Genomic DNA, 27,519 nt, shown 5'->3' with positions numbered 1-27,519 from the left:
ATGTCATAAGCCGTTCTGATCTCGTGCTTCCCCGCTTCAAACCCTTTGTTAAGAAGGGCCTGAAGCTGTGGCTGGTATTGGTCAGGTAATGTGTCAGCAAAATCCTGCATCTGTTTTAGGATGGCTCTGTTATATTGCGTCATGTAGAGTTGATATGAGGCTATGCGAGAAATCAGCATAGCTCCATGGTACACTTTCCGTCCCACACTGTCCAGGAATTTATTGTCCTTGACCGGTGGAGCGGAGGAGTGTGGCTTTAGATGCTTGGCCTTTCTTTGTGCGGACTCAACCACAACAGAGCGATGATCCAGTTGAGGCTTTTGAAAGCCTGGTGCTGACTGGACGAGGTATGTGGAGTCAGCCTTTTTGTTAACTGGTGATACAGATGAAGGAGATTCCCAGTTTTTCTGTAAGAGATCGAGAAACACCTGGTGAATGGGGATGGAAGCGATGATTTTTGGAGCATCCAAAAATTGAAGCAGTTCCATCATCTGGTGTCTGTCATCGGTCTCAGATTGCAGCTGAAAAGGTACAATTTCGGACATCTCCTTTACAAAATTAATAAAGGAGAGATCCTCTGGAGGAGATCTTTTTCTACTCTCTGTAGGAGAAGGCGGTGATGGTAAATCTGTGTCAGAAGATGTATCATCACCCCAGGTATCATAGGGATCACTTGGGGGTTGAAGCCCCGATGGACCTGGTTGAGGATCCAAAGGCATCGAAGGAAACCTTGGAGGAACCGGTGGTACAATCGGTACTGGGAACGGCATTGAGGGTTTCGGTGCTGCCGATGGAGTCGGTGCCGGTCTTGGAACCGATGGAGCCAAAGGATAAATCGGTGGAGATATTCGAGAAGGCACCGATGGGACCACCCCGGAAGGGGGAATCAGGAACGGTGTTTCTCCCGCCGATGAAAATCCAGTCGGAGACGATGGCGCTGTCGGTACTACTGGAATCATCGATGGAAGGGCATGTACAAGTGCCTCCATACGTTGTAGTAGCGGTGCCAGCGCTTCCACCAAAGGTTCGGTGGTCGGTTCCTTCCTCGGTGGCGGAGTCGGTGCCGGGGTCGATGCCGGTGGCGGTGCCGGAATCGGTGCCGGAGACGGTGCCAATGGAGGTTGGAATCTTTGCATCGCTTTCTCGATGGCCTCCTGGACCAGCCGGTCCAGTTCTGCCCGGAGACCAGGGGTAACAATACCCGGCTCGACGGGAGAGGGAGGCTGAGGCAGAGCCGGAGGGACCACCGTAACCGGTGGGATCACGGCTCCCACACCCCTAGAGGGTGAGGGTTTCCTCGATGCTTGCGAACGAGACGTGGACGGTGCCAAGTCTGATCGAGGCCTCTTAGTCGGTGGCTCGGCTTGTTCAGAGGTCGATGACTGTGGATCCTCGACAGGCCGAGACTTGTGCCGTCGATGGCGATGCTTGTCCTTCCGGTCTCCTCGCCCATCCGGGGAGGGGACAGGAGTCGACGGCCGAGAAGTCATCGATGGTGGACGGTCACCGGAGGGTTGACGATGGTGGTGCAACTTCGACGGTGCCGGTTCCGATGACGTCGATGCTATCGATGGCGTTGGGGTGGGTGCATGGAAGAGGAGCCCCATCTTCTCCATCCTGGCCTTGCGACCCTTAGGTGTCATTAGGGCACATTTGGTGCAAGTCAGGACATCATGCTCACTACCCAAACACAAAACACAAACCCTATGGGGGTCTGTGATTGACATAGTCCGGGTACAATCCGGGCATCGACTGAACCCCGTCGCCATGGCTTAAGGCCAAATTTAGTCGCGGGCTCGGTAATTGCCAACAGGCCTCAAGGGCCAAATTCGACGGTAGTCGAAGAAAAAAGGCAAAAAACTTACCGGTTTCCGCGGAGGTGACAAAAATTTGTCGAAGGGAGACCCCTGAGGGGCAAATTTTCTTCGGAAAGAAAAATACCGAATTCCTTTCAGGAACGTGGTAAGAGAGCTCCTTTCACCGCGTGGCAACTGCTGCGCGGAAAAAAGAAGACTGAAGGGAGACCCCTGCTGGCTGCAGGGTCAGTGCCTTGCTGGGCATGCCCAGTAGGGGCCAGTCAAAGTTCTGTTTAAACTTTGACAGAAGTTTTCCGTGGTGGGCTCCATCCTCGATGTCACCCATTTGTGAGGACAACCATCCTGCTTGTCCTGTGAGAAAGGAAGCTCTAATTTGTGCACAGAGCGTTAGGTTTCTGCTGCACACCTCTTTTCTGTGCTAAACTCCATGTTAAATCGGGTGGAAAGCTGTACAGATGAAAATGTGCGCACAACCGTGCACACAGCTCAGTGCCCCTTATTACACCGGGGTCTGTGGCCTAGGTTACTGCCCAACCAAACATTTCCAATTAGATTTATGTGGCTGACCCTTTTTGGCAACAGACTGTGAAGAAAGAATTGTTGCGACTGTCGCTGCCCGACGTCTCCACTCCGCCCACCTTACCGCTTTGGCGACTCCCTCTTTGCCTGTTGAAGGTTTCGCTGCCGCGGCGTCACCCTGCCGTTCTCCTCCGGCGTCCCCGGACCGGCTAGACGCTGCACACTGCCATGTTTCCCGTGGAGCGTAAGGGCGCGGCGCAGCCCCGACTCAAGTACCAGCAGTGGCGCGATCCTCAGGGGCGTCCCCCTGAGATGACGCCATCCGCACCGGATATTTAAGGTCTCTGATATCGCTAACGAATGGAGTTAGCATGAACCAGTTTCGCACTCTCCTAGCTACTCTGGCTCCTCGGCCTAACCAGGGGTACCCGCTCTTCGGGGGCCTCGCTTTCTCTTTTGCTTTTCAGATCGCAGTCTGGAACCAATACTCGCTCCTTGAGGGCCCTTGTTCCCGGACTTGCTACTGAATACCACTTCTGCCAGGAAGTCACCGCTGCCTACAACACCAGTGAGTTACCATCTCTCTCTCAGAGCGTTCCCTGGAACCAGGTACTCGCTCCTCGAGGGCCTACTTCAATCCAGCTCCTGGGCTGTTCTAAGAGACTTCTAAGAGACTATTGTGTGAATGTTACCATCCAGGTTCTGTTCCTGAACTCTGCATACCCTGCCTACTCACTATATTCAATTTCTCTACAGCTCAGTTATCCAGGGATCTCTGTTCCAGTATCTGAGGGACTACAGCTCAGCCGGGCACTTCCAGCTCACTACTGCCACCTCTGGTGGTTCAGTATACTGTTTAATAAAAGAACTAAGTGTGTGTCTGTCTCCATACTCTGAGCCTGACCGGTGGTCCCTCTCGGGATCTTCCCCCGGGGGCGTGGTCATCTGCCACCGGCCCAAGGATCCACCCACAACTACCTCAAACACTAACAAGAATATATCTGTATTATATATTCAGCACCAAAACAGGAGGTAAGACAGGATCTTAAAACGAAAGCACTCATCAGCAGCTGGTGATCCATTCCCATAGCCAACAGCGCAACAGGGCCAGGCACAAACACCTGTGCTGCCGCGAGCAAAGTGCATTCCTGAACCAGGCATCTGGGTCACGCAGCTGCCATGGATGTCCCTAGCCTAGATCTGCAAGGAAATGACGAAGAAAATGATGGAAGGGGAGAGCATATCGAGCAAGAGGAACAAAAAAAAGAGCTCGCAAGCACTGCTGAATTGAATGGCATGCCTCGCTTTCCTCTGTACCAGTGCCAATGTTTAAAGCAATTAAAAAAAACAAAAAACAAGAACAAGCAGTTAATAATGCATGCCTTCGTTTTTCCATAATTAACATTCCGCTATTTGAAACAGACTTGGAAGTTGGCACCGAAAGTCAAACAGGGCTGTGGGATGTAGGGTATATCACCAGCAATAAAAGCTGAAATGGGTGGGTGGAAAGCCATCAGCGCCCTGGCCCTTGGAATGTGGAGTCCCCCAGGGCCCTATACTGTCCCCAGTCCTTTCAAACATTTACTTAAAACCTCTTGCTCAGAACTCCTGATGAGGACAACATCCAAGCCAGAACTTCCTATCCACCCAGACGCACAAACAGCAAAAAAAAAAAAAAAAAAAAGCTAAGTCCATATCTTACAGCCAGCCAAGGCTGGCCTAAAAAGAATGAACTCCATCTAAATCCCAAACAAAACTGAGATTCTGTGGACGCAAAACCCGTACAAACAAGTCCCTGATCAGAAAAGTCCATTCAGAGCATACGAGCTCCTGCTAAAAACACAGATTAAAAAGCCTGGCAGTCTGCTGGCCTTGGAATTAACCATTCTCCCAACAGTGCAGGAGACAGACAGTAAAGAGCTGCTGCTTCAAACCGTGCAGCCTGTGAAAACTCCACCCTCTCACTGAGAGGACGACTCTAATCACAGGAGTCCTTGCAGCAGTAACCACTGGAATGCTCCATACAAGGGTCTTACAGATAAGGCCCTCCCCAAGCTCTTCATGGTTCAAAGAGCTCCTGGCCCTCACAGAATGGCAGACCTGGAGCAGCTAAGGGAGAGAGAGAGGTGTATCGCGGAGACCTTCAGGGATATTGGTAAGTCCCTCTGCTAAAACCCTTCATCTGTCTGCTACAAGAAATCATGCATTTTCCATGGCGGGCCTGCCGCCTGGAATTCACTTCCTGATATTTTTATTTTAATTGGAGGATGTTAACATTTTTAGAAAACATCTAGGCCTACCTTTTTCAGGTAAAACATTTAACAACAGAAACATGGTATTCATGTTTTATTTTTGTGTTTTATGAGAATGTTTCTTAATGACCTGTAATTTGCCTAGGACGGTATGTTCCAATATAGGGCGACAACAGATATTTTAAATAAATTGATGAATATAGTAGAGCAGTCCCACCTCCACTCTGACAGCCCCTGTGCTGCCTCGGAGGGAAAAGGTCACCTGAAAGGAGAACATTACCTTGGTGTGGCAGGGAGCGATCCTATAGCTAGGAGCTGCCCTCAACGTGATGCAGTATTCTCTTGCACTCAGGATGTCTCCCACAGGCACGGGTGGCAGGTGGACATGGGGATCGCTTGATAACTTGCCTGCCTGGTGTGAAGGTGGCGAACCTCATGCATCACATAGATAGGATTTTAGACAGTGCTGGAGAGGAACCGGCTGTCTGGGTACATGTGGGTACCAATGATATAGGAAGGTGCAAGGATTTTAAGTAGAAAGTTGAAATCCAGAGCCTCCAGGGTTGCATTCTCATTAATGCTCCCCATTCCATTTCCAGGACCTCCGAGGCAGGCAGAGCTCCGGAGTCTCAATGCATGGATGAGACAATGGTGCAGGGAAGAGGGCTTTAGGATTGTTAGGAACTGGGCAACATTTTGGGGAATGGAGGGCCTTTTCTGAAAGGATGGGCTCCACCTTAACCAGAGTGGAACCAGGCTGCTGATCATAATCTCTAAAGAAGAGATTGAGCAGCTTTTAAACTAGATGATGGGGGAAACCTGACAGTCACTCAGAAGCACATGCTTCGAAATGATGCATCTTTGAAGGATACTAACAAAACAGGGAAGTTAGGACAACCCGATAGAAAGGTTGCAATAAATGCTAAAATAGCCCAGGTGCCTTTAAATAAAGAGCAGACAGAACAGAAAAATTCCAAATGACCCCTGTCAACTGATAAGCAGGTTGTTAATACAAACAAAATCCAAACTTTGAAATGTCTGTATACAAACTCTAGAAGTCTAAAACTATATGATGGCAGAGTTAGAATGCATAGCACTGAATGAAGATGTTGGTATCTCAGAGATCTAGAGAAAGGAGGTAAACAATGGGACACTGTGATATCAGGGTACAAATTACATCACACTGATAGGATGAACCAAATTGGTGGAGAGGTAGCGGTATATATTAAAGATGCATAGAATCAAACAGAATAAATGCACTGTTTATGGATAGAAATTCCATGTGAAAAAGGGGAATAGAATAGTAGCAGGGGTGTACTACCGTCCACCTGGCCAGGTGCAGACAGCCAATGAAATGCTAACAAAATTAGCAACAGTATTAATGGGTGATTTCAATTACCCTGGTATTGACTGGATAAATATCACATCAGGACATACTAAGAGGTCAATTTTAAAAGCATTACTTGTACAAAAATGCCCATATATAAGCATATGTGGTCCACGTGCAAGCAATGCGGATTTTAAAAGCCACAGTTTATACATATATAAACTCATGCATAAGCTAAAAATAAGGGGCAGGCTGTGGGTGTTCTAGGGCCGGGTCAACTGTTATGCACATAACTCCATATTTTAAAACCAGAGGCAGCAGCTTGTGGTGGCTTGTTATCCGTGTAACTTATCCCTGCTCCTGATGAGAAGCAAGTCTCTAGATCTCACTGTTTACACTACAGAGTGAGATGTGCGGGTCAACTGGGGGCGTGCAAAATGAAGAACCAGAGGAGTCTGGAAGCCCTCGATATTGACTGGGTAAACTGGTGGACTATTGTAAAAAAAACTGGGAATGTCCCTCGTGCGAGCATGTTTTAAAATTTGCTTAAATACGCGCGTTAAAGCCAGCAAAGTCCTATGGGAGATACACGAAGTAGGTTAGCTCAAGTTACCTCTTAAAATTAGGAGTATACTTGTGCGTGATATGCGTGTGTACAAGCGCACACATGATTTAAAATTCCAGCTTATCTCTGCTCGTGCGCCAATACATGCGTGTATGGGCACATGCGCTTGCTTTAAAATTAGCCTGTAAAGGAAGAAAAGTTTCTAGATGAAAAAAATGACTGCTTCATGGAGCAGCTTGTACAAGAACCAACAAGAGGGGGAATTATTTTAGACCTAATTCTTATTGGAACACATGATTCGCTGAGAGAGGTGACTGTGTTGGGGCCACTTGGCAACAGGGATCATAACATGATCAAATCTGACTTGATAACTGAAGGGACGACACTAAGGAAATCTACTGCAATAACATTTAACTTTCAAAAGGGAGACTATGATAAAATGGGCAATAATGGTTAGGAAAAAACTGAAAGGAGCAGCTGCAAAAGTTAAAGCTTTCTTAAATCATTTTTCATTCTCTCTACTCCTTCAGGCATGTCTACTTTGTTGAAGATCTTAGTATCATCCACAAAAAGACAAACTTTACCTTCTATGCCTCTCACAAAGATATTGAACAGAATCGATTCTATAATTGATCCTTAAGGCACCCTACTTAACATTGTTCTCTCCTCAAGAGTAGGTTCCATTTACCATCACATGCTGTCTTTTGTCAATCAACCAGTTTGTAATCAACTCCACCACCTTAGTGCCCAATCCCAAGCTTCTCATTTTATTCACATGCCTCCTTTGCAGGACCGTATCAAAAGCTTTGCTGAATTCCAAGTAAATCACATTGAGTGCTCTTCATTGATCCAGTTCTCTTGTCACCCAATCAAAAAAGTCAATCAGATTTGTCTGACAGGACCTTCCCCTGGTGAATCCATGCTACCTTGGGTCCAGCAACCCACTGGATTATAGATAGTGCACTAACCCTTCCTTCAGCAGTGTCCATTAATTTTCCCACCACCGAGGTGAGGCTGACAGGCCTATAGTTTACAGCCTCCTCTCTTCTACTGCTCTTGTGAAGCAGGACCACAACCGCTCTTTTCCAGTCCTACGGCATCACTCCTGTTTCCAGGGATCTATTGAACAGGTCTTTCAGAGGACCTGCCAGCATGTCTTTGAGTTCCTTTAGTATCCTAGGATGTACCTCATCTAGCCCCATGGACTAGATGAGGTACATTTTCATTTTTTCTAGCTCCTCCCAGACATTCTCTTCTGTAAATGGGATTGTATCTACCCTACTCCCATCCATGGTCTTGTCAATCAGCAACGGTCCTTCTCCGAAGTCTTCTTTAGTAACTGCCAAACTGAAGGATTTGTTTAATATTTCTGCTATTTCTTTGTCTTTCTCCACATATTGCTCTTTTTTCACCTTTTAGTTTCACTGTAACACCTTGGGCCTTCCTCCTTTCTCTTATTTATCTGAAAAATTTGTTGTCACCTCACTTTACCTCTTTGGCATTCCTTTCTTCCACTTGACCTTTTGCTTTCCTGATTTCTTTGTCTCCGTCAACTTCACCAGATATCCTTTCCTGTGTTCACCTGTTTGCGATCCTTTCTACTTCTGAAATGCTGTTCTTTTTCCCTTTATTTATTCAGCCACCTCCTTTTACTTTTATTTTTCAAACATATAGATTTGTTGCCTTTGTAACAGCTCCTTTTAATTTGGCCCACTGTTGTTCCACTTCACCCATTTCTTCCCAATCTTCTAATTCATCCTCCGAGTACATCCCCATTCAGACAAAGTCTGTATTTTTGAAGTTCAAAGCCTGGATCTTCTTGTGATTCTCTCTCTCCTGGTTGCAATATCAAATCATACCGTCTGATGACCACTTGTGCTCATGTGAGCCCCACCCAGACATTAGAGACATTATCCCTATTTGTGAGCACTAGGTCTCTTATGGGTTCCAGTACCATTTGTTGGAGCACAGCCCCATCCACAATCTCTCTACTTCTTGCAGACTCTGCAGTAAGGATACCCCCAAACTACATCTGACAGATTAAAATCTCCAACCAGCAACACTTCTCCTTTCTTTCCCACCTTTTGGATGTCTTTGGCCAGATCTCTGTTCAGTCCTTCTGTTTGAGCTGGAAGCCTGTAGACCACACCAATGTAAATGGAAGCACCATCTTCTTCTTTTAAGACAGCCTATAATGCTTTTTCCTTACCTCATGTCCCTTGCAATTCAGTTCTCGACATAAAGAGCTACTCCTCCCCCTTTTTTTCCCCCTCCCTGTCCTTTCTTAAAAAGTTATATCCTGGGATGGCCGTATCCCAATCACGAGAATCAGTGAAACACGTCTCTGTAATAGCAACAATGTCCAAATCCACCTCCACCATTACTGCCCAGACTACGAGCATTTGTGCTCAGAGCTTTCCAGTTTTCCTCCCTTGACTTGCTGCTCTTCCTAGTCATCTTTTCTGCTCTTTCCGTAAGTGTGGAATATCGAGTTGATTGATTCTGTTATTTTCTCCTCTTACTTCTTGTGTTGCTTAGAGGTGACATTCCGATTTCGTTGACCACCTTCTGCCACCCTCATCCCCTAGTTTAAATGTCTGATGCTGTATGACTAGAATGTATTGCTTGGGATTCTCTTTCTATAAGCCATCCTTACAATATAGTCTTTTTACTGTTCCATAAATGGCCCCAGCCTCCGATGTATCCAAATCCACTTTCTTTATACCATGTTTTGAGCCATGTAGTAAAGATTTCTATCTAGCTTAGCCTTTCCTTTCCCTTTCCATGAACAGTTAACATTTCAGAAAAGCTAACCATATGTCTAATCTTTTCCCCCAGATTCTGGAAATCATTCTGTACTACTTAATTACTGTTTCTAGGAAGATCGTTGGTCCCCAGAGGAAGGATAACATATATATAATAGAGTCCTTACTGTCTTCTATAATTGCACTGACTACCTGGTTTGTGTTTCTATCAGATGAAGATCCAGGAAAGCTTTTAACTAATGTGTCCCCCTCAAAATGAGTTCCCATATTAGTTCCTCTAATGACCGAGTCTCCCAGCAGAGTGAGCTCCCGCTTATGAAATGTCTTCATGTTAAAGGATTTTTGGGTGCATGGGGTGTCTTCTTCCTTTTCACCTCCTTTTCTGTTGTTTCAAGTGCAATTTCATTTACCAATGTAGAGAAGGCATTATGTAAGGGTAACATCAGGGAAAGTGGATGCCTCTTTGTCACAAGTTTAATCCTACCTGAACCCACCATAATCCATTTATTGCTGGAATTTTTTACTCCTCTGTGGGAGCGGGGGAAGAGATCCTGGATGTCGCTCAGCTGAGGAGACAGGGTGTCTCAGGATTACAGGTTTTATTCTACTAGAGCCCACTGTAAAACATTTTTTCTTGGGTTTCTGAATCTTCTGTGGTAGTTGGGGAAGATATTCTGGATACTCCGAGGAAGAAGAGGTTTTCGAAGTGTAGACAATTCTTCTTTCAGATGAGTCATTTCCTTTTTCATTGCAGACAGCTGGAGGCAAATTGGACAACCTTTAAGCCCCCAAATGATATTGCCTTGGGATATAAGCACCACAATGGTTACACTGAATAAAAGACATTCTGCTCACAATGGTCAATGAAAGTGACTTCTAATGAGTTATTTGATTACTTACAAATTCTCTGATTTGTACGTAATCTACTATTTCAAATTACCCTAAGTACTTTTTCAGGTACATTCAAAGCAAAATGTCTGAGAGGGTGTCATTTGGATCATTTATCAGTGGCTCCCAACCTTTTTCCCATCGTGACACAACTGATGGACAATGCTCACATGTATGACACACTGCTGATTACAATCCAAGGCATACATTTAAAAAACCTAACTATTACTTTTATTGCTAATAATGACACAAGAGAAAGATAAGGGTACTCTCTCCGATCAGAAATTAGGTGGAATATAAATCGAATTAATAATATAGTAAACCTCCCATAGCAGAACAGAACTAACTGCCAGTACTCATCAATAACAACCCTGCCTATGAAAAGGCAACACTGCAAATATTACACCAGGTCCTAAAACATCAATATTCCTCCTAATAGGAAAACAAGACAAGCCAGGCTGCTAGAAATCTCTACATAGAAACTACATACTAGCAGAATAATCACCTTGGTCACACATGCAGAACACAGACAGATTCTCACCAAATACAGAATAAAGAGACCATAAAGTATAAATACAAAAGTGCAGACAAAACTGAACTGGAAGCTGCAACAAGCCACTCTGTCTGCAGTGCAACAATGGAAATACAGAAACATCTCCAGTCCTCACAAAAAAAAAAAATCAAGAAATATATAATCAATTGAAGTAAAACCATACTAATAAAAATAACAAATCTTTTCAAAACTGGTGATAATATAAAAGCCCACATAAAAATTTTCCAGACACCAATAAAATATTTCAAAACAGTAGGCACAAAGACTTGGTAATTAAAACTAATAAGGATTTAAAAAAAAAAAAAAAAAAAGCTTTCCATAACTGGGAACTTTTCATTTCCAGGTGCCCTAAGATTGTCATGAATTAGCAGGAGGAGAGGAAGGTGGTTTTCGCTCGCAACTTTCTCCTCTCTCTCTCACTTGCACACACACTTCCGCTCAATCACACACATGCTCCCTCTCTCACACACATGCTCTCAATCACACACATACGTCCTCTCGTGCTCTAATTCATGCACACACATGCTCTCCTCACTTGCACACATGATCTCAATCACACACACATGCTCTCAATCATACACATGCTCTCTCTCTCTCCCTATCTCCCCTGAAGCATGCTCTCTCTCCCATGCACACGCATTCTCTCCCCACCTCCTCTAAAGCATAAGTAGCGGCAGCAAAAGCCTCCTCCTCCAGCCCCATGGCCCCAACAAAGGAGTAGAGTCCCATCAGTCAAGGGGGAGTGACGCTGCTCTGTCTCCTATTGCTAATCAACGGATGCTTCTCTTCTTGTTCCAGGCTACACTGGTCCTCCTGCTGATGGGAGCCAATGCTGCTGATACTTTTGACCATGGCATGGTTTCTCCTTCTTCCCGTGCACACATAGACCTACTGCACACCACTTCTTTCAGTCCACGGGGGCGGGAAGAAGAAGAGGCCATGCCGCTAATGCAACCGCTTCCACTAACATTGCTGCCGTTCTGCTCAGGCTATCAGCATTTTCAAGCACAGGCAAAAGGAAGAGTTCAATGTGTCTCACTGGGCAGAGGAGGGGAAGAGAAGAGAAGCAGGAACAGTGGGAGACTGGGCAGCATGGTATCCTCCTGGTGGAGGATGGCAACACACCTGCCGATGCTTGGTAACACACTGATGTGTCACGACACAACAGTTGAGAATCGCTGCATTAGAGATCGAGGAGTAAAAGGAGCACTAAGGGAGGACAAAGCCATAGCAGACAGACTAAATTAATTCGTTGCTTCGGTCTTCACTGAAGAAGATATAAGGGAGATGCCCATGCCAGAAGTGAAACTATATAGGTAGACCCATGTGTGTTGGGTAAGAGTATAGTGATAGGAGCATACAAATGTCCACCTGGACAAAATGGTCAGACAGATGATGAAATGCTAAGAGAAATCAGGGAAGCAAACCAATTTGGCAATGCAATAATAATGGGAGATTTCAATTACCGCAAAGTACAAATAATGCAGATGAATATTCGATCCTAACAAAATACTCCAAACAGCGTATTATGGTTAAGAAGTTTTTATAATTCAATAGGCAACTCCACAGTTTTAAACGAACACCAGCTTAATGGCGTCCCCCGACACGGTCCCGTGTTTCGCCGCGGGCTGCATCGGGGGGGGGCCGCCATACAGGAATTCACACAAAAACTGTAAAACAAACAAATTGACAAAAGTCAGGAAAATTGAGGGACTTACAGCCGACCTACATATAATACACAACTTATAAGATACAGAGAACAATAATGACACATACCTGGCAACAGCATTCAAATAGTGACAGGGAGCGCAATGCCCTTCATAGTTGACAGGTATTTAAAGAAGAGAATGGCGCCAAAACCTACAGGAGAACCAACCACGTGAGTCCGAGGACTCCATTCATTGGTTCCCGACCCTGCAGTGCACCCCAGCAGTACAGAGACCAGCCAACCCTGCTAGTATGTCTAAGTGAATAGGAACCATTCGATATCGCGATTCAAGCCCTTAGGATGGACAGTGTCCAATAGGAAAATCCAGCGCTGCTCAATCCTGCCCAAAAGTTCAGCAAAGTTGCCCCCCCGTAAAGGCCGGGAAACGACCTCAATCACAAAATATGTTAGATCTGAAAGGGCATGTGACTTCTGAATCCAATGCTCAACCAGCGGTTCTTTTTCGCGCTGTAACCGGATGTTAGAGCAGTGCTCTATGATCCGAGTCTTTACCATACGTGAGGTCTTACCAACGTACAGTAAAGAACAGGGGCAAACAATAATGTAAATGACACCTGTCGTGGTACAGTCGGAATGAGAACGCAATTGAAATCTTTTACCTGAAATGGGATGTGAAAAGTGAGTGATGACACGAGTGTAAGCGCATACGGCATCGGGGGGGGGGGGGGGCGCCGCGGGCTGCATCGGGCTGCATCGGGGCATCGGGGGGGGGGGGGCTGCATCGGGGCTGCATCGGGGGGGGTCCCCCCCCCCCCGATGCAGCCCGCGGCGAAACACGGGACCGTGTCGGGGGACGCCATTAAGCTGGTGTTCGTTTAAAACTGTGGAGTTGCCTATTGAATTATAAAAACTTCTTAACCATAATACGCTGTTTGGAGTATTTTGTTAGGATCGAATATTCATCTGCATTATTTGTACTTTGCGATATTGCCTGAAGTGCAGATCTCGCCCATCCGTGGTTTCTTAGATTTCAATTACCCCAATATTGACTGGGTAAATATAACATCAGGACTTGCTAGAGACAAAGTTCCTGGATGGGATAAATGACTGATTCATGGAGCAATTGGTTCAGGAACCAACAAGAGAGGGAGCTATTTTAGATTTAATTCTTAGTGGAACGCAAGATTTGGTGAGAGAGGTAAGGGTGCTGGGGCCACTTGGCAATAGTGATCATAACACGATCAAATTTAAACTAATAACTGGAAGGGGGACAATAAGTAAATCTACAGCTCTAACACTACATTTTCAAGAGGGAAACTTTGATAAAATGAAGAAAATTGAAAAAATTGAAAGGTGCAGCTGCAAAAGTTAAAAGTGCTCAACAGGCATGGACATTGTTTAAAAATACAATCTTAGACGCACAGTCCAGATGTATTTCATGCATTAAGAAAGGTGGAAGGAAGGTAAAACGATTACCGGCATGATTAAAAGGTGAGGTGAAAAAGGCTATTTTAGCCAAAATAAAAATCCTTCAAAAATTGGAAGAAGGATCCATTTGAAGAAAATAGGCAAAAGCATAAGCATTGTCAAGTTAAGTGTAAAACATTGATAAGATAAGCGAAGAGAGAATTTGAAATGAAGTTGGCCATAGAGGCAAAAACTCATAATAAAAACTTTTTAAAATATATCCAAAGCAAGAAACCTATGAGGGAGTTGGTTGGACCATTAGATGACCGAGGAGTTAAAGGGCGCTTAGGAAGATAAGGCCATTGCAGAAAGACTAAATGAATTATTTGCTTCTGTGTTTACTAATGAAGATGTTAGGGAGATACCAGTTCCGGAGATGGTTTTCATGGGTGATGAGTCAGATGAACTGAACCAAATTACTGTGTACCTGGAAGATGTAGTAGGTCAGATTGACAACCTAAAGAGTAGCAAATCACCTGGACCAGATGGTATGCATCCCAGGGTTCTGAAGGAACTAAAAAAATTAAATTTCAGATCTATTAGTTAAAATTTGTAAACTATCATTAAAATCAGCTACAGCTCCTGAAGATTGGAGCGTGACCAAGTAACGCCAGTTTTTAGAAAGGGTTCCAGGGGTGATCTAGGAAACTACAAACTTGTAAGCCTGACATCAGTGCCAGACAAAATGGTTGAAACTATTATAAAGAACAGAATTACTAAATATATAGATAGTCATAGTTTAATTGGAAAAACCAACATGGATTTAGCTAAGGGAAGTCTTGCCTCACCATTTTTTGCTACATTTTTTTGAAGGCATGAATAAACATGTGGCTATAGGTGAGTCAGTTGATAAAGAGTATCTAGATTTTCAGAAAGCATTTTAAAAAGTACCTCATGAAACACTCTTGAGGAAATTAAAAAGTCATGGGATAGAAGGCAATGTTCTATTATAGAGTGAGAACTGGTTAAAAGACAGAAAACAGAGAGTAGAGCTAAATGGTCAATTTTCTCAAGGAGAAAGGTGAATAGTGAAGTGCCCCAGGCATCTATACTGAGACCACTGCTTTTTAAGATATTTTTAAATGACTTAGAAATGGGAACAACAAGTGAGGTGATCAAATTTGCTGATGATACAAAATTAGTCAAAGTTGTTAAATCGCAAGAGGACTGTGAAAAGAGACTGGGAAACTGGGCATCCAAATGGCAGATGATATTTAATGTGGACAAGTGCAAAGTGGGAAGAGCAATCCAAATTATAGCTACACATTGCAAGGTTCCACATCGGGAGTCACCACCCAGGAAAAAGATCTAGGCATCATCTTGGATAATATGTTAAAATTCTCTGCTCAGTGAGTGGCAGCAGCCAAGAAAGCAATCAGAATGCTAGGAATTATTAGGAAAGGAATGGAGAATAAAACAGAGAACATCATAATGCCTCTGTATCGATCCATGGTGCGACCTCATTTTGAGTATTGTGTGCAGTTTTGGTCATTGCATCTCATAAAGGATACTGGAGAATTAGAAAAGGCACAGAGAAGGGCAATGAAAATGATAAAGAGATTGGAATGATTCCCCTATGAGGAAAGGCTAAAGAGGTTAGGACTCTTCAGCTTGGAGAATTAATAGCTGAAGGGAAACATAAAAGAGATGTATAAAATAATGAATGGAGTGGAATGGATAAATACAAATCAGTTATTTACTCTTTCAAAAAGTATGAAGACTAGGGGATATGCATTGAAGGTACTAGGTAATAATAGGAGAAAATATTCAATGCACAATTAAGCTCTGGAATATCCAATGCATAATTAAGCTCTGGAATTTGTTGCCAGAGGATGTGGTAAAAGCTGTTATTGTAGCTGGAATTAAAATAGGTTTGGACAATTTCGGGAAGAAAAGTCCATGAACCTTTATTAAGGTGGACTTGTGGAAATCCCCTGCTCATCCCTGGGATAAGCAGCATGGAATCTTATCGAACTTTTAGAATCCTGCCAGGTACCTGTGACCTGGACGGACCACTGCTGGAAACAGGATACTTAGCGTGATGGACCTTTGGTCTGATCCAGTTTGGCAAATCTTATGTTGTTATGTTGAGAAATATCTGCTCACTTTCAGGTACATTTTAAAAGGAGCATGTGTGCACCCATAAATGAGGTAATTGGGCACGCGAGCAAAGATACGCTTAATTTTATATCGTGCGTGCAAGTATCATTTAAAATATCCCTGCTGCGCATACTCACATAAGTGACCATATTGGGGAGGAGGGGGAGGGAGGGAGTGGGAGAACCTCTGTTAGAGAGACAATCTGACACTCTATATATATCGCCCACTCTAAGGGGGGCACTTTCATCTCAGGGCGAGCTTTGGTGGGGGCAAGAGCCTTGTAACATCGTCCCCCCAAAATCCACCCTGAGTTGAAAGTTCCCCTCTTTCAATAGGAGATATATAGCGTGTCAGATTGTCTGTCTCTCTGTCTGTCTCTGGACTAGTAATCCTGCCCCTTTTCTGCCTCCTTATTCTTGATGTGCATACTTCCCAGCTTCTTAAAATTCAGGTTGCTCACACGTGTATGAGGCAGTTTGTGCACAAGCAACACTTAAAATCTACCTGTTTGCATCTAAAGAGGCGATACTGAGATTTGCACAATTTATGCCCATTATTCGTTTTCTTTTCTGCTGTGGTGCCCTGGCAGACATTGCTTGGGATAGAAGGAATAGGATGTCACACTGGAATAAGGTTGCCTTCTCAGTATATGAAATTACTCTTCACAACCAAGACCCCGTTATATGTCACAGCATGTGGCTGAATCTAGCAAAGCACAAACATAGCTTTTCAAAGCAGACATATGGCTAGTAAAATGTTCCATTATTTCTCCCCAAATTGCTTCTCCCCTACTGAGAAATAAGATGGTTGATTTCTTTCAGTCTCATGTTGAATGTGTTGGAAGATAAGCTGAAATATACACATATATAATATATATATATATAAGCTAAAGTTCTGACTATGGATAAAAGCTAGAAAGACGAACAGACTGTCTGACAGTAATGTATACCAATGAGTGCCTTTGCTTGTCGCCCAGTACTCTGGTGCATCTCTGCCCTATTAAACCAGAAATGGAGGAAACCAGATGTTAATTCAACATCAATGCTTCCCAACAGTCGCAGCAGCCTTGCCATGAAAGGCTGTAGCATTTTGCAATAATCTGCAACATCTTGTCCACCATGCTCGCCATTTTCCTGGAATCTTCAGTGTTTTCAGCAACTCAGGAGCTATCTGTCTAACCTCCAGCAAAATCCTCAGATATTCAGCAAAACGACTCCAATATAGCTGAGAAATGTCAGAAAGCAAATGAACTTCTCTTCAACTACTCTGCAGAAATGTATCCAGTTCCAGAAAAAGCAATAGCCCTTCCCTAATGCAAAACTCCGATAGCCGTTACAATAGTCCTAGAGAGAACAAGATTCTTTGTAGGTTATATCTTTTTCTTCACCACCGTAATAATTACTCAAAAATGTTTTAGCACATTCAAGACCACACAGGCCACTTCTTGAAATGTGACCGCAAGACCGAAGAATGCAAGCAAGCATATCTAGGGATTGTTATTGAATGGGAATTCCTACAGCAGAGATCTTTAGGAGGTGTCGCGGGGAGACCACTGTTTTCTTTCAGCCTTGCAGTCACTTCGGAGGAAGGGAGCCATGAGGTTTTCAAAATTCATGGGTTTGGTTTTTTTAGCTATCGGCCTGCACATAAAAGAAATCTTAGGCAAACCACCTCCTGCAATCTCAAACAAAGATCCCATCACTACCATCACAATTTATTACAACACAAAATAAACAGTCCATAAAAGAACATTTTACGCCAATTTATTTTAGTACAATTTCATTTGTTCTGCCTCGCAATCTGAAACTGTATTGTTGTATGTCCCTTTTGCCTCTATGGTGGCAGAGTGCACTTTAACTTTTTTTGCTACTCTTTCCTAAAAATTGTATTAATAATTGTAACACGGCAAGTGGAAACTGTCGGCACTTTTGGGACCATCTGCAATGCAACCATTTATACTCGTGCCCTGTGGGAAAGGCTGAAGTACCCCCCATGGGCTGGAATACCTTTCCAATGCCTGGATTGTCCTTCATTTTCGACCCAGCTCTCAGAAGACATGGCGGCGCTGGGGGAGGGCAGGCGTGCAGCATGCCGCTGAAGTTCGTAGGGTAGCCGGAGAACTCGTGAGAAGGCAGCAGTGGTGGGTGATATTTCTTCCGCTTCGAAGACAGGTTGAGCTTCTGGGCTGCTCTGTACAAAGTAATAGTCAAAGAAAGTAATAGTCAAAGAAAGGACAATGTTACTGTGAGGCTCAACGTAATTTACACCAGTAAAACAGATGTTCATTGCCATCACTGCCTGTTTAACAAATCAAGTCATTTCATTCTAATCAGATTTCATAAGGACATAGCGTCAAGAGACTAATAGAAGCAAATATGGGCAGAAATATGGCTGGCAAGATTTTCACTTAATTTCTCCCCCAGCAGACTTTCAATTAAAGTCTAACTTTTCTCCAACAGCTTGGCAGCTGAGGCCAAGACTGCTGAAATCTCATTGACACCATAAAAAAAGAGCTGCAATCATCCCCTTGTCACCAGCAGGACCAGATGGGCTTTGCCGGTGATAACATTCATGAAAGTGACACGCCGTACTCTAACAAGTTGTCCAATGCCGGGGGTACGGCATTCCCATGCATCACAAACCAGCAAGAGCAACTTCCCTGCGATGAAGGAGAATCTCAAGGAACAAAGCACATAAAGGCTGGAACAGGGGAAAGGCAAAAAAAAAAAAGGCGAGAATTTAAAAAATATATATAACACCAGAGTCTCATGGGTGGGCGTGTCTGGCGCAGTATAGAGTTTCCAAACTCTATACTGCAGCATTTACCATCGCGTACCTGACCTCGCTGACTTCTTTACAACGTATATATTATTGAATCATCATAAACCAGCAACTCATTAGAAACCAGAGAGAGATTCTCTGCCTGGTAAAACAGATTCCAATCACTGGTAAAGCAGAAATAGTCAGTAGTTGCCAATGTTTGCGGCACCTATTTCTAATGCAACATCATGATGTACGTTGGTCAACCCTGGTGAAAATGACCACCCTAAAACAATCTGAGGTGCAACAGCGGGCGTTAAAGAGTTAATGGGGAGCACAAAATCTAAACTATTACATCTTTCTTCACAATTCAGGCGCTTAAAATCGTGTCTCCTGTGCAATCCCCGCAGAATTCACCAAAGGCTTCACGAGCCACAGAAGAAAAGAGAAGGAGCGGCCGATGGTGATTTTCTGCGCAGGTCACCAAGCAACTCGCAACCCTTCTGAACTTCCTTCCTTCCCCCCATTGGGAAAAAGTGGAAGGGGGGAAGCCATTCCTGGATCCGAGTAGGTGCCTTTCATATTTAGAAAATTACCCCTGGACACAGCACTTTGGAGCCGGACCGCACTTAGAATGTCTCCCTTCCGCAATAATAAATAGATGGTGAAGCGATGAGCCCACAAACACAACTTTCAGATTCCCGACTCTCAGATCTCTCATTTGAGAGGAGAATAAACGCACTCACCCAGAAGGCCAGAAAGCAAAGTCCCTTTTTGAAACAGTATTTCTTACTTAGAAGTGAGAGTGCTCACGAGTGTGGCTGCTATTCAGCGTAACAGGTACCATGATGTGAAGTGTGCACTGCAAATAAACCAGCTGACCCATGCAAGGGTAAACTGGCCCTCTAGAGTGACTTGTGGGTTTTATTGTTATGCCGGTCGCCTCTTATGTTCCATATCTAATGAGGTGAGGAATGAACGCGGCTTCCCCCTCTGCACATCCATGTGCCTTTGTTTGCCCGCATATGGCAGAGACTGCAACCAGCTGGAAGTCATGCCGAGCCATTCTTCCTCGCCCAGAAGTGTTTTCACTCCAGACCTTAGATGTACGACGAAACATTATGCCTGGCTACCGTGGTCACACAATGAAAACAGATGTGAGGTTGTATGTGGTTTATCCCCCCCCCCCGTCTGGTGTCACAAGACAGCGCTTTCTATAAAAAAAAAGGGAAGGATGTGTCCATTTACAAATGATTTAAACACAACATCGATCACTATGGAAGTTCCTGGTCCCCATGCTGTGGTCCCACCACAGAAATGACAGAAAGAAAGAACTTTAGAGAATTTCTTTTAACGAGAGCCAAAAGAAATTCCCAGGAGAGACCCTGATGAAATAATTATTGCTTCAATAAAGTCAACTGTAGGATCCCACCCCCCCCCCGGGGGAATCGTATCTGAAAGGGACCCAGCTACAATGGCTGGATTTGCACGCGTGCTGTGCATCCAGGCAGGCAAGCGGAGCGATGCTGTTAATAATGGTTACAGCATTCCAATAAAGCATTTCTCACGTAATTTACATACATAATAAAGACTGCAAACGTGGAGCTAGAAGAATGGCCTGTGATGCTTGGTCCATCTGGTTCCAAAAAGATATTATATTTGGGCAAACGCATTATGCAGAAAAATTTTTTTTTTTTCTTACGAAATGTCTTGTATTTTCCAGTGCAACACCTTCTGTAAATACCAATATAAGAAAAGAGGCTGATTTTCTTTTAAATTTAAAATTTGGTTATTCAAGAAACTGAGATCAAAGGTTATACCAATGCTACTGCGAAGCAATTCAGTATTAACTATAAAATTATTCTGTACCCTTAAGGTATCGACCTCGAGTATTGCAATATTCCCTTTCCTGAACCAAATTTTCTCTCACTCACTTTGCGCAGCTTTGTATTCCAAGTTCACTAGATATCCATTAGACACGATGCTAATACTGAGCAAATAAAGGCATGACCCAAGGAGACAACTCAAGGCAAGGAGTTTGACAGCGGGCAGGGCTGGGTCCTTCCATTAGGCAAGCTAGGCAGACCCCCAGGGTGCCAAACGTTTGGAATCGACAAAATCCCGCCAGCAGGAGGCTCAGAGGGGTGCGGTGCCCGAGCCAATACTGCCAACGAAGGGAATGCTAGGCTGAAGCTGCCGGCAATAGGTGGGTTAGAGGAGGGATGTGAATGATCGAAGGTTCACCCAGGGCACCAAATACTCTTGCACTGGCCCCGAAGGGAGGGCTGAACTGTTAAAGATACTCGACAGGGGAAAATAACGCAAGTATCTAAGGTGAATCAATAATGACTAAGAGGATCATTGAAATTTGCTTCTGGCTCCTCTCAGTCCATCATCAACAGCCTGCCGCTTGCATCCAGCACATGCAGCCATGACACTTCAACCTTCCCCATTTCAGAGTGACACTATCTCATAGGAACGTGCAGTCATTTTTTTTTTTGTTTGTTTTAGTACGCACTAACATGATTTAGTGCTCATAAACGTGGATTTAGTGTGCACTAAAATGAAAACAAACAAAAAAAAAGATGAACCGAATAATAAAGATAGAGCGAAAATAAAACCAAATATTTTCTGGCTGGACATCCCTGCTATCCCAGATATAAAAAGGTGCTGCGTTCCAGCTCCACTCACTGAGGTTTGCACCTCATTACTGGGCTCAACAAAGGAGGCAGGAACCATTTCTAATGCACTCAACACAAGTGTCATCACTGCACACAGGCTTAGTGGAAAAAAAAACAAAAACCCTACACTAAAGTAACTTCTCGCAAGATACTCAGGCACCCACCGGTGCTCTGCAGCTCCCAACAGAGATGGTTTTTTTTGGGTTTTTTTTAAAGCAGCCTCCTTTTCCTAAGAGGAAAAAAAAAATTCATTGCTGCTATTGAAAGATTAAGTTTAAGCACTTCCTGCTTCACTCACTGATCTCCTGGCTTCATGGGGTAAAGCGACACTTTGGCTGCTCTGACAACGGTCCAGAAGCACGAAAGGGATTTTTCACATGTTGTGTCTGTAGGAAAAATGCTTGCCTGCACAGTTCACAGTTAGGTCAATTTTTTGGCTGGGTAGTTTATGTCACCCCTCACGGGACACGAGGTGGGCCATTTCCAAACAGCCAATCCAAGGCTAAAGCCCGCAGGTACTTCACCTTTCTGCGTGTGGATTTCCATGCACGCTTCTGAAAACCAAAAGCATGGAGCGTAAAAAAAAAAATCACAATCCCACCCCACCCCACCAGAATGCCCATTAAGTATGCGTGCAAACGTACAAACAAAATCGTTTTCCACCTGTGCTTTTACACATGCATAATCAACAGGGCTATTTTCAAAGAGGCATTTAGGCACACAAAACAGAGTTTTCCACGCATTGAATGCCTTTAAAAAAAAAATTCCTTCCCCCCCCCCCCCTTCAATTACAATCCTAATTTGTCCTTCTCGGAGAAACCAGTGCCTATGCATAACTTTCCTTCTGTTTGCCTTTCTTCTGGCACTTCCTTGTCTCCATCTTCCTTCAGTCCCTCCAAAAAAAAAAAAAAAGACCCGCCCTTTTCATATCTGAAGAATGATGAACAGCAGCTCTTGTGAGCTTTTGCTCATTTTTCAGACCTTATTCTTTGCCCCCAAGGTACAAACCTAGCACCTGAATGTATCTCGCCAGCACCACTCTCCTTCAGCAGACAGATGCAGCTTGCAAATGGTTAAGAAATTCAGTATTCTTTGCATCTGCCTGCCCAGGCACTGAAGTAGGACATATATTTTATCTCTCTGATAACGCCATCAATAAAGAGCATTGCCTATTGCTGTTTTATGTCACCCTTCAAGCCAAAGTATCCATAAAGTCCAACTACCGCAAACTCAAGTCAGGAAAATGGGAACTGTAAATACACCCATTTAAAGCTGCTTGGTTACAGAGCAACCTTTTCATTACTTTGAGGCCAAGTTGTGCAAAATGATGAATATTCTTAAATAGATCCCATAAAAAGAAGGTACCCACTTAAATTTATCTCCTATTATCACCAATAATAGTCTCCAAATAAACTCATTATAGACATTATCATGGATATGCTATTTATTTTAAGCACTGCTACATATTTATCAAATCAAATTACTTAGAAAAATTTAACTATGCAGGCAATCATTAGTAATTGCTTTAATTTGCTGGTTTGTCAAAATTTGTCTTCCTTTAATAATCTCTAGCTGCCTTAAGGCCAATTACCATTTTGGCCTCATTAACCATCTGAAATATCATTCCACGCAGATAAAATAATTTCACTCAGTCTGTTTTAGTGTAACTAATCCCAGAGGTTCACATCTACTTCAGCTATTACTGGCATTATTCAGTCTCCAGGCTCAGAGAGGGAGTAAACAATCTCAATCTACAGCATCAGAGAGGGGATGATGAATCTCAGTCTCCGGGCTCAGAGAGGGGGTGATGAGCCTCAGTCTTCAGGCTCAGAGAGGGGATGATGAATCTCAGTCTCCGGGCTCAGGAGGGGGGTGATGAATCTCAGTCTCCGGGCTAGAGAGGGGGTGTGATGAGCCTCAGTCTCCGGGCTCAGAGAGGGGGTGATGAGGCCTCAGTCTCCGGGCTCAGAGAAGGGGGATGATGAGCCTCAGTCTCCGGGCTCAGAGAGGGGGTGATGAATCTCAGTCTCCGGGCTCAGAGAGGGGGTGATGAATCTCAGTCTCCGGGCTCAGAGAGGAGGGTGATGAGCCTCAGTCTCCAGGCTCAGAGAGGGGGTGATGAGCCTCAGTCTCCAGGCTCAGAGAGGGGGGTGATGAGCCTCAGTCTCCGGGCTCAGAGAGGGGGGGTGATGAGCCTCAGTCTCCGGGCTCAGAGAGGGGGGTGATGAGCCTCAGTCTCCGGGCTCAGAGAGGGGGTGATGAGCCTCAGTCTCCGGGCTCAGAGAGGGGATGATGAATCTCAGTCTCCGGGCTCAGAGAGGGGGTGATGAATCTCAGTCTCCGGGCTCAGAGAGGGGGGTGATGAGCCTCAGTCTCCGGGCTCAGAGAGGGGGTGATGAGCCTCAGTCTCCAGGCTCAGAGAGGGGATGATGAATCTCAGTCTCCGGGCTCAGAGAGGGGGTGATGAGCCTCAGTCTCCGGGCTCAGAGAGGGGATGATGAATCTCAGTCTCCAGGCTCAGAGAGGGGGGGTGATGAGCCTCAGTCTCCGGGCTCAGAGAGGGGGGTGATGAGCCTCAGACTCCGGGCTCAGAGAGGGGGGTGATGAGCCTCAGTCTCCGGGCTCAGAGAGGGGGTGATGAATCTCAGTCTCCGGGCTCAGAGAGGGGGTGATGAGCCTCAGTCTCCAGGCTCAGAGAGGGGATGATGAATCTCAGTCTCCAGGCTCAGAGAGGGGGTGATGAATCTCAGTCTCCAGGCTCAGAGAGGGGGTGATGAGCCTCAGTTTCCAGGCTCAGAGAGGGGGTGATGAGCCTCAGTCTCCAGGCTCAGAGAGGGGGGTGATGAGCCTCAGTCTCCAGGCTCAGAGAGGGGGGTGATGAGCCTCAGTCTCCGGGCTCAGAGAGGGGGTGATGAGCCTCAGTCTCCAGGCTCAGAGAGGAGGGTGATGAGCCTCAGTCTCCGGACTCAGAGAGGGGGTGATGAGCCTCAGTCTCCGGGCTCAGAGAGGGGGTGATGATTCTCAGTCTCCGGGCTCAGAGAGGGGGTGATGAATCTCAGTCTCCGGGCTCAGAGAGGGGGTGATGAGCCTCAGTCTCCGGGCTCAGAGAGGGGAAAAGTCTCAGTCTCTAGATTCAGAGAGGGGGTAAACAGCCTCAATCTCCAGCCTTAGAGATGGAGTGATGAGGCTCGGGTTCAGAGAGGTGGTGATGAGCCTCAGTCTCAGAGTCAGCGAGGAGGGGTGATGAGCCTCGGTCTCCAGAATCAAGAGAGTGCGTGATGAGCATCGATCTCTGAGCTCAGCGAGAGGAAGATGAGCCTCAGTCTCTGGGCTGACAGAGAAGTGATGTGCCTCAATTTCCAATGTCAGGGAGGGCGGGAAGAGCATTCTTCGGGCAAGGAGAGGCAGTAACGAGAGTCAGCCTCCAAGCTCAGAGAAGGGGTAAAAAGCTTCAGTCTCCAAGCACAGAAATGGAATGATGAGCCTCAGTCTCCAGACACAAAGAAGGAATTTAAGGGTGAATTTTTAAATGGTTTAACTGGCTTTTGGGAGTTTGCTAGTTAAACCTGGCCCCCTCTGAGTGGCTAAATAAAGCTAGATAAATGCAAAGGCGCAAAAATGTATCCAGGTATAAAAAAGACAGCACCAGAGGCATTCCTGGGGTGTGTTTATGACTTTGCCAGTTAATGCTGATAGTCATGCACAGACTGCTAAGTTTAAGCAGCTAACCCACAGCTGCACAAATACCAGACCTAAATCCAAGCAGCAACATTTTCTCCAGCTAGATTTAGGAGAATTTTCAGCCGAAAATCTAACCCATTAGGTCTGGCTGAAAATTCAGCTAAAGATAAACTGGTTAAAATTAGCTGATTATCTTAGCAGCTTTCTGAAAACTGATCCCACAGGGCCTCCACTGCTCAAAACCAAATCGCAATGTAATATGGCCCTTTTTTATATATTAATCAAAATAAATATCTTGCTGAAATATACTAAATATTGATACAATGCAATGCTTCCCAAAAATGAAGCAAAACCCATCACAACAGTTCAATGACATCAAGTTGTGAAGACCTTCAACACAGCGGCATAGAAGCTACGAGTATTTCATTCATTTAGGGTTCTGGTTTTAGCATTTCACCGCTAACACTTTCATCAACGCTCCCACATTATGACCATTTTTAAATATTTTTTTATGTGAATGTCGTGAAAAAATGAGCTTACAAAAAATACTTAGCTCAAAAATGAGCTTACAAAAAATACTTAGCTCCAATGAAAAACCTCTATTGTGAGAGGTCCCAACCTTCCAAATTTTAGTTTATCTCAACATGGACCATGTTCTGGAAGCTGTTTCCTGCATCAGGGGATTGTTTTTAATATCTTTATTGTACAGCCTTTCACTGAACTGTTGGGGTGGGAAGCACAGCATTATATCAATAATTTTTTGAACAAGATATTTATTTTGATAAATATATATCTATATTTTTAAAGCCATCATAGTACACTCCCACCTAATCGCCTGTCTCTTCCTTACTGCACGGAAAGAATATAGATTCTCGCTCTTATCTCCTTCTGGAAAGGCTATAATAGTTAGGGGTCGGTTATTTATTTATTTATAATTTTTATATACCGACATTCTTACATTAAAATGCAAATCATACCGGTTTACATAAAACAGAAAAAGCAGGAAAAAAATATTTCCATAGTCAAATACAGAGAACATTTATAATAAAATTGTTAACAAAGGCATAAGGTAGGAACTTGAAAAAAGGTTATTTATTTATTTATTGGAAGACATTTGATATTGCGCCTTTTTTTTTTTTTTTTTACCAAGAATGGTCTCTGTGAGGCGCCCTCAGCAGTACAGGAGTTCCTTCATATACTTTTTTCTTCTGACATGACAGATAGTGGGAAGGCCATTCTGACCAGCACATTAGACTTCCTCAAAGTTTCTTTGATATGTTTGCAGACTTCTGGATAAGCGTTCCAAAAATACTGACACAGCTGCCCCTCCCCCACTGTCACCAGACACATGATTAAAATAAGTGTCCTTTACCGAAATGTACTGAATCGCTTTGTTCTAGCTCCATAAATTATTCTAAGCATTTGCACTGGACAGTGGGATTCAGCGTTGGAGCAGACTCCGCACAAGGGGATTGGGCATGTGGTGGGGGACGGGTTTCTGCCTCCTTGCGGTTTACCTTGTGTTACTGCTAGCAGCGAGGTGAGTTTAGAAGAGCCAGTGTGGGACTTTTCTGTTCACGCCCGACAAAGGAACCCCTGCACACGTCTTTCCCACCATGTGACAGGTGATGTTATATTGACAAGTACGGTTTCTCCTAGGCACTGTTTTGTGCCCACCAGGCTGATTAAGCTATTTGTTACAAAAAAAAATCCCCAGACCTTAAGGCCCATGCTGTTGACAAGCGTCATCAGCTGACTGCTTGCCCACTTGCACAGTGAAATGTTAACTCAGATGAATGCCAGTGAGCTATACAGCAATATTAGAAGAAGGAGGAAAAACCAAGCACAGGATACATGACTTGTGCTACCTATTGTGTCTAGTGCAAAGATCAATAAATAGGATGCTAGGACAGCCTCCAGACACTGTTACTTCCCAGCCTATATCCCAGTCATCAGCTCCGTTGGTTCTTGAGCACTCCCAATACCAGATCTGCCCCCCAACTTCCAGCTGAGAGAGGAGAGGAGAGACTGAAGAGGAGCCATGGGAGGTAGATCGGCTATTGGGACTGAAGCACCCATGCCACCCATGGAGCCTGTGCCTATGGCCTGCGTCATTGCCGGATGCACAGTGGCAGACCACAGCAAGTGGGAGGGGGAGGGAAAAACGTGGGCAAACTGTTCTCTCCGCTCATCTACTCTAAAGTCCCACAGGATCCCTGATTTTTTTTCTTCTCGCAAGCTGTTACGTTAACATAAGAGGCTCATCAGCTTCTACTCAGGTTTTAGGAAAACAAACATAAGCTTTAAAAGTCTATGAAACCTGCGGCAAGCTTGTGACGTAATAGTGCCTCTGGGGTGCTTGCAGGCTGTTACGGAACGTACTTTGTGCCTCACCGAACTAAGAATGGTTCTGCTTGGGTTAAGCAACGCAACCCTAGCATTGGGAAAATGAGATACCCCGGAGACCAGGGATCT

At 44.7% G+C, this 27,519-nt stretch overlaps 1 protein-coding gene across 4 annotated transcripts in view; it reads right to left on the bottom strand.

The window, feature by feature from the left end:
* KIF26A (kinesin family member 26A) overlaps positions 1-27,519 on the bottom strand; it is a 234,830-nt gene that overhangs the window by 47,019 nt on the left and 160,292 nt on the right. For all 4 annotated transcript variants that reach the window (XM_029598057.1, XM_029598058.1, XM_029598060.1 and 1 more), the window contains one exon: positions 17,929-18,112. In XM_029598057.1, coding sequence (XP_029453917.1) covers positions 17,929-18,112 — 184 coding nt within the window. The remainder of the gene's footprint in view (positions 1-17,928; positions 18,113-27,519) is intronic.

Source organism: Rhinatrema bivittatum, chromosome 4 (genome assembly GCF_901001135.1).
Source record: "Rhinatrema bivittatum chromosome 4, aRhiBiv1.1, whole genome shotgun sequence".
NCBI classification, from domain to species: domain Eukaryota; kingdom Metazoa; phylum Chordata; class Amphibia; order Gymnophiona; family Rhinatrematidae; genus Rhinatrema; species Rhinatrema bivittatum.
The sequence above is the reverse complement of the archived record's forward strand: the minus strand, read 5'-3'. Positions and strand labels throughout refer to the sequence as shown.